We start from the raw sequence: 15,952 nt of genomic DNA, 5'->3' as shown, positions 1-15,952 counted from the left end.
CGGACAGGCATCTGGCTCTGCGTGGCGGGTTCCGGAGGTAGCCGGGGTTGGGGAGGGCGACACGACCCTGTGACGGGGGCCAGGCAGGCCCAGTGCGGCTGTGGTTCTTGTATGCACCCCTGGGTGTATAGACTGACAGCAGCATCTCTGCGAGTTACCGGATTGTGGCTGGCTGTGAGATGAGGACTGTGTGCATCAAACCCGGGTATCTTTGCCATCAGTGCTGCTTTCATTCCTTCTCCTAGAGCAGAAGGCACCGACGCGCGGCCATCAGAAGGCTGCCTTGCACACTGGAGTCAGATGGAGGAGGTTGCGCGTCTTTGTCTGGGGTCCTTCTGCATTTCTGAGATAGGAAATTTAAGCAAGTCTCCTGCAGGGGAGTCTCTCCCAAGGTAGGCCTGCCTCACTTGTGCTCTCCCTCCCCGAGCACCTGTAGGTCACAGCCGGCCTTGTGTACCTCCTGTGGGGAGGTCTTCCTGCTAGAGCCCCTGGAGGGCTCACCTCCTGGGAGAGCAGGGCCATCGTTAGGCCTGCGCGTGAGTGAGGGTTTGAAGGAGTAAGCTTCCCAGTCCCGTGCTCACCTCCAGAAGGCCTTCTCTGCACCCGTGTGCCTTCTTGCCTCTTCCCCAATGCAAGGGTGATGCAGATCATGGAGCCAGCCAGCACCCTGGCTGGCTCCATACCATGAGGGGTGGCTTTCCCCCGTCGGCTGAAGTGGCCCCTTGGAGGCTCCCAGAAGTTTCTAGAGCCTGAGCTGTCCATTGCAGAGGCAGGGTGGAGTTCCTAGTACTGGGCTGTCATGGCAAGGGGAGCGATGGACAGCATAGGCTGCCTGGCTTCTTGTACCTTCTTCCTTGTGGGATGCATGATATTGTGGTGCAGACAAGCATGTCACAGCCCCGGTTGAGACCATGGAGTCCTCCTTAGGGAGCATGATTAGTGCAGGAGGCTTGTGGGCCATCGCCCGGGGCAGGTGTGCCCTGGGCGAGGGTCATGGCGGCGGGCCTTAGGGGCTGTGAGGTTTGGCCCACACATTTCTTGGCCCATGGATGTGCCGCTCTCAGGCTTATGAAGCTCCTGGCGTCCCAGAACGGCAAGAGTCATGGGGTGTGAGGACAGGTTCCTCCACAGCGGTCCTCCTCGGCCAGCCCGGGACAGAACCGAGTCTCTCTCCTCACTCTTAGCTCCCTCTTTGACCCGCCGCAGTGTGCTTCCAGCCCCCATGGCTCCGAAATTCTCCTGGGAGGTGTTGCCCTGGGAGGATGTGGGAGTGCCAACCCACGGACACTGTGGAGTCATCTGTTCTCAGTGCCCTTGAGCTCTTTGTGGCCCTTGATGGCTCTTTCTAGAGACTCCCCTCCTGTGGGCACCAGGCATCACTCACCAGTTGTTCCTCCTTCTGGTCCGTCTGTCTGCCCGCACCAGCCAGTGCAGCCAGGTGTCAGTTTCCACCCAGACCTGGGGGTCCTCCTTCCCCATGGAGTTCTCCCTGCACCTGCTCATGGTCTGTGCCTATGGGACCTCGTCTCACCATCCCAAGTCTCCCTGGGCAGACCTCCGGAGTGTGTGACTTTGGGGTCAACCCTATGTAGACCCTCCTGAGATGACCCAAGGCATCTCTGTAGTGTGTGGATACCGAGCACCCTGTTCTCAGCTTGTGATGAGATGCAGCATCCCAGCATGGATCCCAGGGAGTCCCCCCTCCACAAAGGCACACGCTGTTCCTCCTGCCCGACCGAGGACAGATCTCATCCCCTCCTGTAGCACTTGACTGCCCTGCGGTCTTTTTGGATGTGAAGAATGTGCCAGAAGTGACACTGTGTTGTTCAGGGCTGACCCCTGAGGGTCCATCCCATGCTCCCACTTCCCTGCAATCCTGCCCCCATGCTGCTGGGGGGAGGGGCCACCTGCAAAGAGAAGCCCTCGGGGAGGACAGACAGCAGGCTCTGCCTGCTGGATGTCTGCCCAGCGTGTAGGAGAGCTCCCGACCCCTGCCGGCCAGCAGAGGGCCGCTGTGCATGTGTCCCTGCACCGTCAATCCACACTCACGGGAGATGACCTGAGCCTTTGGTTCCTAGCCCCCAGATGCTGGAGCCGCATTGGGCGACTGGAACGGGGAGCCACAGCAGGTTTTACAGGGAAGGTGTGCTGCCTTTGACATGGGTTTGTGATAAGTCTATGTACCTGATCTGGCAGGTTGACTGTGTGTCCTGAGGTGAGAGGCAGGGGAAGGGGTGCTGTGAGGGGAGACTGAAGGGGTCGTTGGGGAGCCCCCCTCTGCTGGGGACACAGGCATCACCTAGATCCCGGTCTTCCACTCCCAGGCGGCAGTCTACTGGGGGGTGAGCCGTATTTCCCAACCTCGCCGCAGGCCTGCTGTCCCGCCTCTCTGCACACATTTCTGCGCCCGTTGCTGGTGTAGGGTTCAGGCAATGCCCTGCACCCCATCCTCCCGTGGTGGATGTCCAGGTCACCCAGACGGTGGAGATAGAGCCCTGTGGGCACAGGTGGAGGCCAGCACGCTGCCTGGGGACCCTGCAGCCACACCCTAGGGATCCCAGGAAACCCGGGCAGACATTTGCTGGCTGCAGCGGGCCCGCAGTCCCACTCACCTAGAGTGGGGCCCTTAACTCCGTCTTATGGAGGGAGGGGCATCAGACACTTGGGGACCAGCTATGGCACCATCCCGGAGGCACTGAGTTTTTCCACTCCTGGCTTGGCTTCTCTTTCTACCGTGAAAACGCAGTATCTCAGACGGGACTTCCCCTCCCTGAATGCTGGGCCCTGTGTTGGGAGAGTGGCCGTACTGTGGTTGCCTCGGGTGACAGTGATGGTACCACAGGCTCTGGAATGGGGCTTGCTTGTTAGTGCAGCAGAGGCGGGTCGGGCCCCCTGGCCAGAGGGCCAGGACGCAGGGCAGGATGCAGGCCCGGCCGAGACGGAGGGAGCTAGCTGTAAGGCAGAAGGAGGATGGAAGGTGGAATGAGGAGGGCTTGGTGGCCAAAAGTCTGCGGGGCTGGGAGGGAGCCGTCCGGGGAACCCCGGGAGCCCCTGCATTGGGTTGTGTCCCACCTCGTGGCCAGCCGGCCATCAGGGAGGGCTGAGTAAAGGAGTCCCAGAGAAGCCAGAGGAGTCTGCGTAGAGGGCAGCTGGTTGGGGGGGTCCTCGAGGCGGCCTGGCTTGGGTGATCCCCCAGCAGAGTGCGCTGGAGTCCCGAGGGCCCAGCTCTGAGCTGGTTCAGCGCCGTGTGCTTAGGAACTCACTCATTCATGGTTCCTTCAGCCAGCTACCATGTTGTGAGGACCTGCTCTCTGCTGGGCCCGTTTCTCTGCATGGGGCACAGAGGCATGGACAAGACAGATTGTAGCCAGCCCTCAGGAGTTGGAAGTCCAGTACACAGGTGACCCTGGCCTCCTGCCCACACCCTGCGTCCGCAGGGGAGGTGGTCTCTCCAATCCTCTCTGCCAGGACGTCTGATGGCACCTTCCTGGCACCACACGCCGCTTTACCTGGTGGCTACGTGCCACGTTTGGCCGGTGGCTTGAACCTCTGTCCCCATTCCCACAAGCTCCTCTCTGTGTCAGCCTTTCTCATCCGTCCTGTGTGGACATGGACCCTCATGTGAGGATGGAGGTGTTCTTAGAGGAAATCCTCCATGTGAGGGATGGGGAGGTCCTGGCCCTTGGAAGCTCTGCTTCTGACACTGGGGCCCCTGGTGTCCTAGCACAGGTGTGACCTTCACAGCCCCAGCAGGGATGGTTCTATCTGCTGCCCCACATCCAGTTCCAAAAATAACATCTGTTAGACTCTCACGGACTTCATCTCTAACTTCTGTCCCCACAGCTCCTTCACGCTCACATTGACAGCATCTCCGTTCCCCAGCGTGGTTGGAAAAATGAGTCAGAGTCTACCACGTCTCCTTCTCAGGGCTGGTAAGTGCTGCAAAGCATACATCCTGTTTTCCTTTTTGTTGTTGAAGAATGTGTGCCAAATTTCCACAAGAGAGGATTCTTGTTATTAGTGAGGAGCTTTTATTAGGAGGGCTTTTTCCTCACTAGCAGAGTGGGAACCAGTAAGAGTGTTTCTGGGGTTGGGCGAAGGCTGGTCAGACGGAGGTCAGGAGGTCTAGTGGACACTTGTCGTTGGAGGTTGTTGCTGGCCGATCAGCACGAGGGGTTTGCCTTCAACCCATCTCAGAGCCATGCTGAGGGGCACAGGCATCTTGGAGCCAAGAACACTGAGCCTCAGACCCGTGGCCAGCTTGGTCACCCTCGCTACACCCCGTCCTCTGCTTCGGGACGTCCAGGTGGGAGGGTGACATCTTCTGGCCTGTCGTAGATCCTTCCTCACACGCTTCCCGCCAGCCCTTCCCAGCCTCCGGCTAACAGCCCCAGCCAGGTGGCCCTTTCCTGAACCCCCCGAGGGCATCTTTCCTCCGGGAGGCCCCGTAGAGCAGCACTGGTGGATGTTTTTATGGGTCATGTTCTGAACGTCACACCCGAGTTAAATCTGTGCTGATTCAATTAGAACACGCAAGCTGAGGGACTTCTTCACGTTCCATGACTGGGTCCTAGGTGAGTGGCTTCTCTCTCTGGACACAGGTGTCCTCACTGCCGTGCTGCTAGCGAACGGCCGGGCCCTCCCTGCTCAGCCTATGTGCCAAGCGGTCTTGCGGCTGGATGGCAGAACTGGAAGCCCATGGCCCTGCACACACGGGAAACTGAGGGCCGGGCGGCGGGGGTGGCACACTGCTCAGAGCCACACAGATAGGCTTCTGTCTGGGGTGGGGGGTGGTCAGGCCAAGGCCCGAGGGGCTTTAGAAGCTGCACCTGAGGAGCTGGCCGGGGCTTGGGCCAGGTGGGGTCCCGGCCTCCAGAAGATGCCACGTCCTGCTGCCCCCAAGCTGGGAATGTGTGACATCCCCTTGCAGGAGGGGCTTCGCCGATGTGACTGGTTCAAGGTTCTCACTGGGGGTGGGGTGATCCTGGATTGTTGGGCCACACACCAGCTCCGTGTGAGGAGCTTCCTACGTGGGGGCAGGTGGGTCTGCCTCAGATGAGGTGAGACAAGGGAAGCAGAGGCATGTGTGTGCACACGTGTATATGTTGCTGTGTGTGGGCTTGTGTGTGGAAGAGACAGACCGGGAGCGAGGGAAGCAGGTAGAGGATTGCAGGCGCTGCTGGAGGTGGAGGAGGGCCCAAGGGGCAAGGGCACAGTTGTGTCTGGACTCCTCGGAGACAAGAGAACACACTTGTCTGGGGAGCACGGCCCCGAATTTAGACCTCGTGACTCCAGAGCTACAAGAGAGCGTGTGGTGACTTTTCCCGGTGGCCGCGGGAAACCCGTTAGAGGCATGAGAGCCTGCCTCTAGTTCAAGAGGGAGACGGGCTGTGAGCAGTGCGTCTCGGTGCTGACCGTGACCTCAGGGTGACGTGGATGGCAGTGGACTGGAAGCCACCATCCACTCTGAGTGTTCAGAAATAGCTTTCCACCGTGCGGTCCCAGTTTCCGTCTCCTGGAATGAAGAGCAGACATCAGACTTAAACTAATTCCTTCGCTGGCGGACCATCACGGGCTGGCCTCACGAGGTTCTCCGCCACGTGGACAGTTTCCATGAGACCGGGGGAATGGTTCTTGTGGGCTGCCCACTCCTGGACGCCCCCAGAGCCTTTGTGTGCTGGTCACCCACTGGCCTCCAGCGCTGGAGGCTCGCCCCAGCCCGTACATGTCCTACACTCCAGGGTGCCTGGTGGGGGTGGGGGTGCATCAGCTGTGCTCAGGGAGCGGTTGCCCCATGGTTTGAGCAGGGGATGTGACTGGCCACCAAGGACCTACTTCCCTGAGAAAGGAGGGTCCTCCATTGGGCAAAGACTGTCAGTGATCTTTGCTCATCCAGGTGCTAAGGTCCTGCATCTCAGAGAGCAGCTTGGAAGGATCTAGGGCAGGTGGCGCACCCACCGCATGAGCTTCTATGGTGGCCTAATGGCACGTGTTTCTGCAGTTCAGGACTAGGGACTGTGCACCTGCTGCAGGCCATGCCTGGGGCTTGACAAAGCCACCGGCCTCAGGGAACTCCTTGTTTTGAGAAAAAGCTGATCTTTGCATGGTTTGGGCTGCAGGCCCAGCTCAGACGGGTGTGGAGGATCACAGGCAAGGGAGCGTCGCCATGGATGCGGGAAGGGAGCATCACCATGGACGCGGGGGGTCTCTCAGAGGAGCTGTGTCTCCCACTCGTGCAGGAGAACCAAGGAGGGGCTAGACACTGTGACATTCCAGTGGCTTTGGGGCCATGAGCTGGGGTGCTCCTTTGGGTCTTTCTTGCTGTGTGGACTGAGAATCCCTGGGGATGAGAACTCTGTCTTTTGCTCTTTCTTGCCCCTTGGTCCTGAGGGGATGACCAGCAGGCCGGCAGGACCAGCACCAAGAACGTAGTCTTCCTCTCCGTCCTGCTTCCCCAGGGCTGGGCCCAGGTCCTCATGTCCAGGGCAGGAGCTTGCCCTGGCCTGGGGCTCCCCGGTCGGTCCTGGGGATGGCGTGCATGGTGCTGGGGGAGAGGCCTGGCAGCATCTGATTCCTTCGTCCCTCCCTCTGTGCTCGAGGGCTGCATCCCGACCACAAGCCTGGGAAGCTGTTCAGATGGTTTGGATGTGGAGACCGAGGCTTCCTTGGAAGGAAGGGCCGCATCCTCGACCCAGTGAGGCCATGTTCTCTCTGACCTCTGCGCCATCTCGCCCGGACCTGAGCATGCTCCCAGGATCCAGGAGGTGTCCATGGCCCGGTCACTCTGTCTGTTCCTTGATGAGCTCCTGCTTTGAGGGCTGCAGAAGGTTCTGGCCAAGAAGAGGACATCCCCATCAGAAGGACAGCTGCCCCCGGTCTCCCACCTCCTGGGCCTTCCTGGTTGTCTGTCCTTTCTGCTGCCGGAGGAGCTCAGAGCCAGCAAGGCATCAGCTGCTGGGGCGCTGGCTCAGGTCCCAAGAAGGTGGTGTCTCTATGAAGTACGGGACTGTCCTGGCACCTGTCGCATGCAGGGCAAATTCTAGGTCCCTTGTCCAGGCGGTGAAGATGCCTTTCTTCCAGGGCTGGGCTCTTCTGGATATCCCTCTTCCCTGCATCCTGCGTGACGCATGGAGGGCTGGTCAGGCGCTCTGGTGCTGTGCAGTTTGGGACCAAACTCGCGTGCGCTGTTCTCGGCCAGAGCCAACCCCTTCTCCTCCATGTAGGGCCAGCCCGTCTCAGGACCGCGTTGCACAGCGCTTTGCTCGACCCAATGCAAACACGTCTTGTTCCAGTGGTTTGCCTTGCAGCCCATTCCTCACTGGTCAGAACCTTCTCTGAGGATGGCGAGCGTGTCACATCAGATTCTCGCATGCTCCGTCCTGGCACAGGAACGCTCACGGTATCCCTGGGAAGAATGGGTAGCATTCGGCGCCTGCTGGAGGGTTTGAGAGCACGTCTGTGAGGAGCTGCCCTGTCCCAGATAAGCTCAGGACCAGAAGGGGGGCCAGAGGTGCGGGGGATGGGGAGCCTCGGACATTGCTGGCGGTGGCCTGGTGAGGAGCTCCCGACTTAGCAGAGTCACAAGGACTTGTGAGTCCCTGGCTCTGGTCCACACCAGACCTTGAGAAAGCTTTTCTCAGTTGGTCAAGTCCCTGCTGATAGAGTCCACAGCGTGGAAAAGATCAAATTCTGGTGGAGAAGGTGAGCACCAAGAGTGGTACACGTCATGACAGAGGGGAGTGCAGGCCCCTGGGCACAGGCCACGGAGCTGAGGACTGCCATGTGACATAGAGAGGGTGAGAATCTTCCGGGCGACTCCTGAGTAATCAGAGAGGGCTTCCTGGTGGAGGTGACCCTAGCACAGTCTCAAGGACTTCATCATCAGTGGCAGTCGTACAAAGGGAAGAGTGTGTCGTGCACAGTACTGACAGAGGCCGCTGGCATGAAGTCCCCGTCCCGTGTGGTGCAGCATGGTGTGTGGAGAACTCGCACATCGTGCTGCAGTTGGAGCCCGACATGCTTGCTGGAGGGCGGTTCGGAGGGGTTGCTGAAGCACCAGAGGAACATGTTGGGCAGGAGTCAGGGAACATTTAGGGACACATCCACCTACAGAAATCTCGAGGCCTGGTGAGAGCTGACGCCCCTCCCATGCTCCTCACTGAGCAAGCAGGTGGGACCCACCCGGGCCCTGGAGGACAGGCCTCATGTGAGGCTCCCTTCTGTCTTTGGGCCATCCTGAGATCCTGGGGCGCAGAAGGGCAGGTTGGAAAAGGCATGAAACAGGTCAGGCCAGGGAGGCTAGCCCTGTGATTCCTGGGTCCAGCCAGCAAGGTTGCCTTGGGATGTCTACCCTCCCGACTGCTAGAGAGCAGTGTTTGTGGTCCTGGTCCTTGGGCAGGGTCCTGCTTGGTGCCCCACGTCCACCTGCTGTTCCCTTGGGCTCCCAGTCTCATGGACACCAGCATGCACCTGCTCCATCCTCCAGCCAGGCAGCCAGAGCTGACTCAGGGTCTGCTCCACAGCAGGTGTCAGGCCAAGAGGGAGCGTGAGCTCCTGTGCTCCTGCATGGGGATCCGGGCATGGGCGTGTGGGTGGGTCATGAAGGAAATCGTTCTCGGACATGCCCAGTGCCACGCTGGGAGCCCTGTGCCCTCTTCATGCTGTCTTGGACGTCAGCATTCATCGGCAGTGTAACTGTCGCCCTAGGTGGAGCTCCTTTTTGCAGTACACAACCGGAACAACCACACAGGGTGGCCCTGATGAGGTGCTTGGCCTTGGCAAACTGTCTGACCTCTCGAAGCCTCTCTCTCTTTTGTAAGATGGGAGTAGTAAGAACACGCCCTCAGAGTGCTATCGTGACTCCTGTGGGCTCTGGAATAAGCCACTAGTAAGCAGGCGTGGTATCATCGTGGCCACCCTTGTCCTGTTCAGAAAGGTGGGCCAGGCTCGCATGGCCTGAAGTCACACAGCAGCAAAGGGCAGAGTCGCATGGGCTCAGACCTCCAGAGTCTGAGGGACTTCGTGCTTCTTCCCCTCAGTTTCTAGGCAGAGGACAGGTGAGGGGGAAAGGGCCACCCTGGAGCTCCGCGGGGAGGGGCTGGCACCGCCGTGGATTGGACCGCAGTCACAGGAAAGGAAAATGAAGTGACATTCCCCAAGCGTGGTCTCTCTTTTTCCAATTCAGCTTTGTCTGTAAACAGCCAGTATCGTCATCCCAGGCCGGGGGGACCCGGGTCTTTAGGAACCTCTATCACCACGACAGAAATCTCAGCCCTGGCAGAGACACTGCTCCAAATCACACTGCACACTCCCACCCCCATCCTGGGCGTGTGACTCTTATTTGAAGAGTTGATTGGGAGGCTTTGCAGCCCCGTGAAGAGATGTTTTGTCCCGCATCCCATTAAGGGTTTACTCAGCTGGCTGGAACAGCAGGAACAGCCACGGGGCAGCCAACCCCGTGACGGGCAGATGGCTCCCGTCACATCGCAGCTTCACGAAGCACCTGCAGTCACCGTGCAGCTGGTGCCACTGTCCAGGGCGATCCGGGTCCCTGTCTGTGTACCGCCTGCATGGCCTGCCCACCCCAGGGCCTTTGCTAACCATCTGCTGGCTCCAGTGCTCCACCCGGCACCCCTGCCTGCATCTCAAGCCCACTGCACTCAGGAGCACCAGGTTCTGAAGTCCTGGCCCCTCCACCTAGTAGGCTATTCTCCACCAGGGCAGCGGTGTCTCCCAACCTGGGCCAGAGTGAGCCAGGGTCGTTCCGCATGACAGGGAGCCAAGCCGGGGCGAATGCAGTGGAAGGACACCACTCAAATCTTACAGAGCCCAGGACAGCCTCTCAGCAGGGAGTGTCAGCAGTGTGGTGGCTGGGAAACACATGCTGTGTGGCGGGGTGGACACAGAGTGCATGAGGGGCAGACCCCGCAGACCAGAGTGAGTGAGCTGGGGAGACCCTGCCGACTAGAGCTTATGAGCTGGGGAGACCCCATAGACCAGAGTGTAGAGCTGGGGAGACCCCCCAGACTAGAGCACGAGAGCTGGGGAGACCCCACAGATGAGAGTGCGTTAGCAGGAGACCCCCACAGACCAGGGTTCGTGAGCAGGGGACCCCACAGTCCAGAGCGCCCAAGGCAGGGAGGTGCTGCAGACCAGGGTGCGTGAGGGGGAGACCCCACAGACCAGAGCGCATGAGCCACGGAAATTCCGCAGACCAGAGTGCAGAGTCGGGGAGACCTCGCGGACCAGAGCTTACGAGCCGGAGACCTTACAGACTCGATCATGTGAGCAGTGGACCCACTAGACCAGGGCTCATGAGCAGAGGACTCTGCAGATCAGTACGGGTGAGCCAGGGTCCCTACAGACCAGAGACCGGGAGCCCAGGATACCCCGCACACCAGAGTGCATGAGCGGGAGACCTCACAGACAAGAGCACGAGACTGGGTGAACCTGCAGACCACAGTGCATGAGAAGGGGAATCCCTCAGACCAGAGCGTGTGAGCCCGGAGACCCCGGAGACCAGAGCGCTTGAGCTGGGGACCCCGCAGACGGACTGTTACAGCAGGTGCCTTCCACGCACATGCTGTGTCCCACGTGGGCCCTCCCTGCTGTCCATGGGTCCATTCTTCTACACCCTTAAGTCCAGAGCAACCCAAGGGGCAAACGGTTGTTTTTACCAACTACCCCCCCCATTTCACGGGGAGGCTGGGACTCAGCCCCTCAGTACCCACGAGACTCTAACAAGCTGCCCGCTGCCCCTTAAGTGTCCGTGGGGCATCCGGAATCAGTGTCCGGGGGGGCCGTATGTCCATGCGCGAGGCGAGGCCACAGCAGCCACTCAGGCCAGGCTCTGAGGCAGGGTCTGTCTGGCCCTGCACAGCCGCTGTGGCCCCAGGGTCCGTGGTTATGGCTGCGTCCCTCCATCTGTCTCTGTGTCCGTGTGTCCTGTCCTGTGTGTGTGTATCTGGAAAGGACGCTTGTGTCTGGGTTGGGGGATGATCCAGGACCGTCTCATGTTGAGATCCTTCGTTTATTTACATTAGGCAAGACCCGTTAAAGGTATCCGCCACAGGTTGCAGAGTCGCGAACGCAGACGTGCCTCTCTAGCAGCCACTGTTCAGCCCCTTCCGGACCGCGATGTCTGACGCAGTGAGCGCGGTCCTAAGAGTAAAAGCGCCACCACTCACGGGGAACGAGAAATCTTAGAGGAGGCACTTGTGCACGTGAGAGGGGCTGGATGACCCACGGGAAACACTGCGGGCTTGGCTGGCCGCGGCCCGTGGGAGTACCCTGCACTCCAGGCAGGGGGAGTATAGGCTGTCCGTGGCTGGGGGCTAAGTGTGCAAGGTTACAGGCCCGGCACGAGGTGTGCTGACCTTCCCACCCCTTCGGCAGGGCGCAGCCCTGGGACTGGCTCAGCGGGCGGGTAGAGTGCACCTGACGTTCAGTTAGGGCTGGGATGAGTCTGGCAAGAGCACGTTCACATACACTGCTGGTCACCACAGCACATGGCAGAGAGAGAGGAGGAGGAGGACCCGGCTGCCCGAGGCAGGTTCCTGAAGGCACGTGCCACGCAGAAGGGGCCTACAGGCTGAGGGACATAGAGGCTATGGGAAGCCATAGGTTCAGGGGGAGGGACCGCCTGGGAGGAGGCAGGGTGGGGGCAGGGAAGGGCTCAGAAAGGGGAGGAGGAGGAGCAGGTAGGAGGAAGTGGTACCTGGGGCGCTGGGAGCAGAAAGCATGGCAGGAGTGAGCTGAGCGCATGGCCGGGGCTGGGTACGCAGGTGGGGGCTCAAGGTCTGGTCAGCGGGCAGGTTGGTGGCTTTGCGGATAGTCTCCGGCTGTGCTCGCCATCGGGCGTGGCCCAGGGGAAGGACCTTCATGGATGGAACGTGATTTAGGGGGTGTCTGCTCCCTTGGGGAGTGGCAGGGTCCAGGAGACCCTGGGCTCTCCACTCTCCAGCAGGTGCAGGCATGAACACAGAGCAGAGGGAACTGGGCGGCCAGAGGGATGGTATGCGCAGCGCCCCAAGGGAACAGAAAAGAGGAGCCTGACTCGCAGGGGGCAGAGCTGGGCGTCGAACCCAGGGAGACCTGAACCCAAAGCGCCCATCTGCACCCCACACTGCGCCGCCTCCTGGTCATGGAAGGCTGCAGGTGGGAGAGTGGGTTGGTGGGGCCGGCCACCTATGCGGATGCACAGTTCTGCTGGAGGTGGGGTGTCGGTGCCCTGACGGGCCTGCCCCCTTCAGACCCACAGAAGCATAAATGAGCTCAGCTCGCTTTGACGCTGGTCTCGGCTCCCAAAGACCCGTCAGCTCAGGGGAAACTGAGGCAGCGTGACCCTTTGTCCTGCCGTCACAAGGCAGGCTTCCCCGGAGCATGCTCTGGCTGGTGGGGCAGGCAGCGGTCCCCACCTCCTTGGTCGAGCGCCAGAGACCCAGGGAGGCCAGGGCGAGGCTGACTTAGAGTCCTCAGATGCTCTGAGGGCCCCAGGCAGGGCGTGCCCTTCCCGCCCCCCCCATCCTGTTTCTTCGCCCCAGGGAGTGTTTCCCAGCCCATTATCACATGAGTGCTTGGCTGGGTCACCCTTTGTCAGGGCAAACATCAGGCATGTGCTAATGGTCCCCTTAACCATGGCCAGTTGGGTCTTAATGTCTGTTCAATGACACCTGCTATGAAGGCTCCCATAACGGAGCTCTTAATGGCAGACGAGGGGCTGTTAGACCTCGGACACTTAGCCCACAGCCATGGACAGATCCCGGAGGGCAGCCTGCCCCTCCAGAGGGCCGAGGGGAGGGGCTTGGGGGAGACACCTAGAGCCCCCCTTGTTCTGCTGGGCCCCTGAGAGTGGGAGACACAGAAGTGGCTCTGGGGGGATGTGGCCAACACCAGAGCCCATCCCGGTTTCCTGTACAGACCACTGACCTGCGCTCAGAATGAACACCAAGCACTCTGTTTCCCGTGTGGGGTTGGGGATAAGAAATACCAGGGACGGGGAGCGGGAGACGGGTCCCTCCGTGCCGGGTCCCTCCCAGCAGCAAGCAGGTCCCTCCCTGCCCTCCTGCCCCAGCCTCAACCTCCACACTCGGGTGCGGGGCAGAGACGGCTTGCGAGGGTGCGTGGGGACGTCACCGGCCGGCACATCCGTTCTCAGACGCTCTCTTTGTCCTCACGCCTCCCCGCTTGTGGTACCGAGGCGCGTCCAGGCAGCTGGTGCCCGCTTGCTCCTGGGGCACCTGTCCCCCTCGGGAGGAGGGGTCTCTAGGTGTGGGGATCGTTGGTCACACACGAGTAACTGGAAGCCTTCCACGATGAACAGAATGTTCCCTGTGCTTGACAGGTGTGTGGTGGGACCAGAGGCCGAAGCGGTTAGCACAGCCGGCCTGCTGGGCTCTCTCAGACGGGAGCACACCCGGGAGTTTGCCAGTGGCCAGGGAGGTACGACGCTCCATGAGGACGGGACGGTGTGTGGAACAAGGGGTCACAGGAGGGCACCCACGTCCCATGGACGACAGGACAGGGAGCTCCCGAACGCCCTCTGAGGGGGCGCGCAAAACTGCGGCTGAACACCCAGCATCTTCCTCGAATACAATTAATTCTTTCCATCAGCAGGGAAGTTAAAACATTTTTATATTGAAGTTAACAAGAATATATCACAGTAAAAAAGCAAACATTGCATGGTTCTTTTTTTTTTCTTAGGATTGAATTTTTGAAAGTGAGGTATGTTTTGTGTCTCCCCAGGCCTTGCTGAAATGTCCGTGGCAGTGTCGGCACTCGGGCCCGAAGGACGGGAACGTCAAGGGGCTACTGATGGTGAGGGGTCCCTCCGGGAGGTTCTCATCTGGGAGTGAGCTGGGAGCAGACCCCCATTGGAAATAAGCGAGGCGGACGATTCGTGCAGGACGGAAGCCAGGGCTCCGGCTTGGATCCTCCTGGAACGGCCAATGTAGAAGCCCCGTGGAGGGCAGGACAGCTGGGAGGAGCAGAGGGGTCCGCCTGGAAAGACCTCTGAGGCTCAGAGCCCGTGGCACTGGCTGGGACTGCAGACCCCGTGAAGCATCTGGCGTCCGCACCCGCTCACCACGCCACCGTCCTGGGTGCTCACGGCATCAGTAACCACACAGTGCGGCCCCAAGGAGTACTTCCTGCACACCTTGCAGTCTGTGGGCTCACACTGTCCAGAGCACGTTCACCCGTGAGACAGCTGCTGAAGCAAGAGCTGTCTGGAACTAAGTAGAACACGGCTGACAGGTGCCCAGGAGCACGTCCGGAGCCCAAGGCCCCTCCAGCCCGTCACTGTCCCCTTGGTCCCACGTGGTCAGAGGTTCCATTCAGGTGTTTCTGGAGAGAAGGCAAATGAGCAGCGTCTCTCGCGAAACTTTGTCCTTTTACTCAGAAAGGAATGCGCTCACCAAAATTTCTATCTGTGCTCACGGACAGGAACCGGGGCGCGTGGCCCACGTGGCCACAGGGAGCCTGAGAAGGTGAGCCATCATCAGGAAGCATGGCCGCCCCAACAAGCTCAGGGTCCTCTCAGGGAACAAGGGGGTATGGTGGACATGTGTTGGCTGACATGGCTGTCCCCACCGTCCTGGGATGTGATGACCATTTTCATTTTCATAATTTGACGGAGGAGGAGATTAAGGGACAGGCAAGCCAGGTCATTTCTTTCCTGAAGACTACCTAATAGACGGGGAACCGTATCTCTGTGAGACCATAGGCAACCTGAGAGCAGGACTGTGTGTTTGTCCTTTGCCCTGTGTAGCTGTGACCCCATCACCAGACAGAATGTCACTTGGATCGATGCCTGATCGAATGCCTCGTTGATGGCCCAGTAAAGTCCCGTGCATGTCTCAGGCTTCCCCGTCCTCCCTCTCAGAGGAAAGAGTTCCAGAAACCTCCCCATGCCGGCATGCAGTTCCTCTGGGCCCAGGCAGCGTGGGTGTGCCGGGAGGACCAGTTTCGGCCGACTGCCATCCCAGCCACGTGCAGCTGAGCTCACCAGGACCAAACAAGGCCCGAAGTGTCTCAAGGAGTGTTTTTAACAAGTTGTAAATAATATCTCACCAAGTCCCATCGCTGCCTAGAATTGATGCAGCTGGTGAGAAGTAGTCATGATCCCGTGAATCGTTTGTCCATTTACAAGAACATTTCATTCACCTCCTTCCAGAAGGATGCACAGAACACGCTTTAAAAGAAGGCGTAACTGGTACTGACATATGGGAAGGCTGTGTTGCATTCCAGTTCCTCACTGGCTCATGCGGTGTGTGCAGAAGAAGGGATACTCGTAATTACTGGGGATTTTTTAAAAAATAGAGATAATTTGTCTTTAAGAAGAAACACGGGCATCTGCAGAATGATGACTTTGTCTCCCCGTGGTCTGCTCTTGGGTCAGAAACTTGGCCGGTACCCTGCCATGTGATTGCTGGCTTCTGGCCCTGCTCTCTCACTCTCGAAGAAAGGGCGTATGTCTCAGCCTCCTGCAGAACCACCCCGCTCTTGCCTCTTGTCGCCCCTGCTAAGGCTGAGCATGGATCTCCGTATGTTGGCACGTGAACTAAGGAATAAGCCTCTGGAAGAAAGTCAGAATCTCTCTCATGGGGAAGTCTTTCCTGCTACAGCGAGCATCCCTATGACAGTTGGGCTTAAGGAGGAAGGGGGGGAGCTTGGATGACCAGGGTTGCACCAGCCCGCAAACAGAGCAGCCACGCCATGTAACAAAGCATCCGACCCTCCGTGACTTGAGACAAAGGCTATTTCTTCTCATGACCAGGGCTCTGCGGGTTCACCTCGCTACAGCTGATCTGGGCTACCCTCATTCTGGGGCGGGCGAGCGGGGCATTCTTTAGGCTCCTGAATAGACTTGGGTCTTTTCCTCAGCTTTCTGCAGAGGCCATATCTGAAGTGACGCCTCTGCCTGGTGCATAACCTTCTTGGGGGATCCCAGGAA

The 15,952-nt window shown here is 59.6% G+C and overlaps 1 protein-coding gene across 1 annotated transcript in view; it reads left to right on the top strand.

Annotated features, from left to right (window-relative positions):
* The window catches only part of LOC309857537 (uncharacterized protein), a 36,518-nt gene extending 22,518 nt beyond the window's left edge, over positions 1-14,000 (top strand). Inside the window, exons 4-6 of the mRNA XM_082750272.1 lie at positions 3,844-3,932; positions 13,343-13,440; positions 13,744-14,000. Coding sequence (XP_082606398.1) covers positions 3,844-3,932; positions 13,343-13,440; positions 13,744-13,853 — 297 coding nt within the window. The 3' untranslated portion in view covers positions 13,854-14,000. The remainder of the gene's footprint in view (positions 1-3,843; positions 3,933-13,342; positions 13,441-13,743) is intronic.
* The last annotated feature ends 1,952 nt before the right edge of the window (positions 14,001-15,952 follow it).

Source organism: Mustela nivalis (genome assembly GCF_964662115.1).
Source record: "Mustela nivalis genome assembly, contig: HAP1_SCAFFOLD_860, whole genome shotgun sequence".
Lineage (NCBI taxonomy): Eukaryota > Metazoa > Chordata > Mammalia > Carnivora > Mustelidae > Mustela > Mustela nivalis.
The sequence above is the reverse complement of the archived record's forward strand: the minus strand, read 5'-3'. Positions and strand labels throughout refer to the sequence as shown.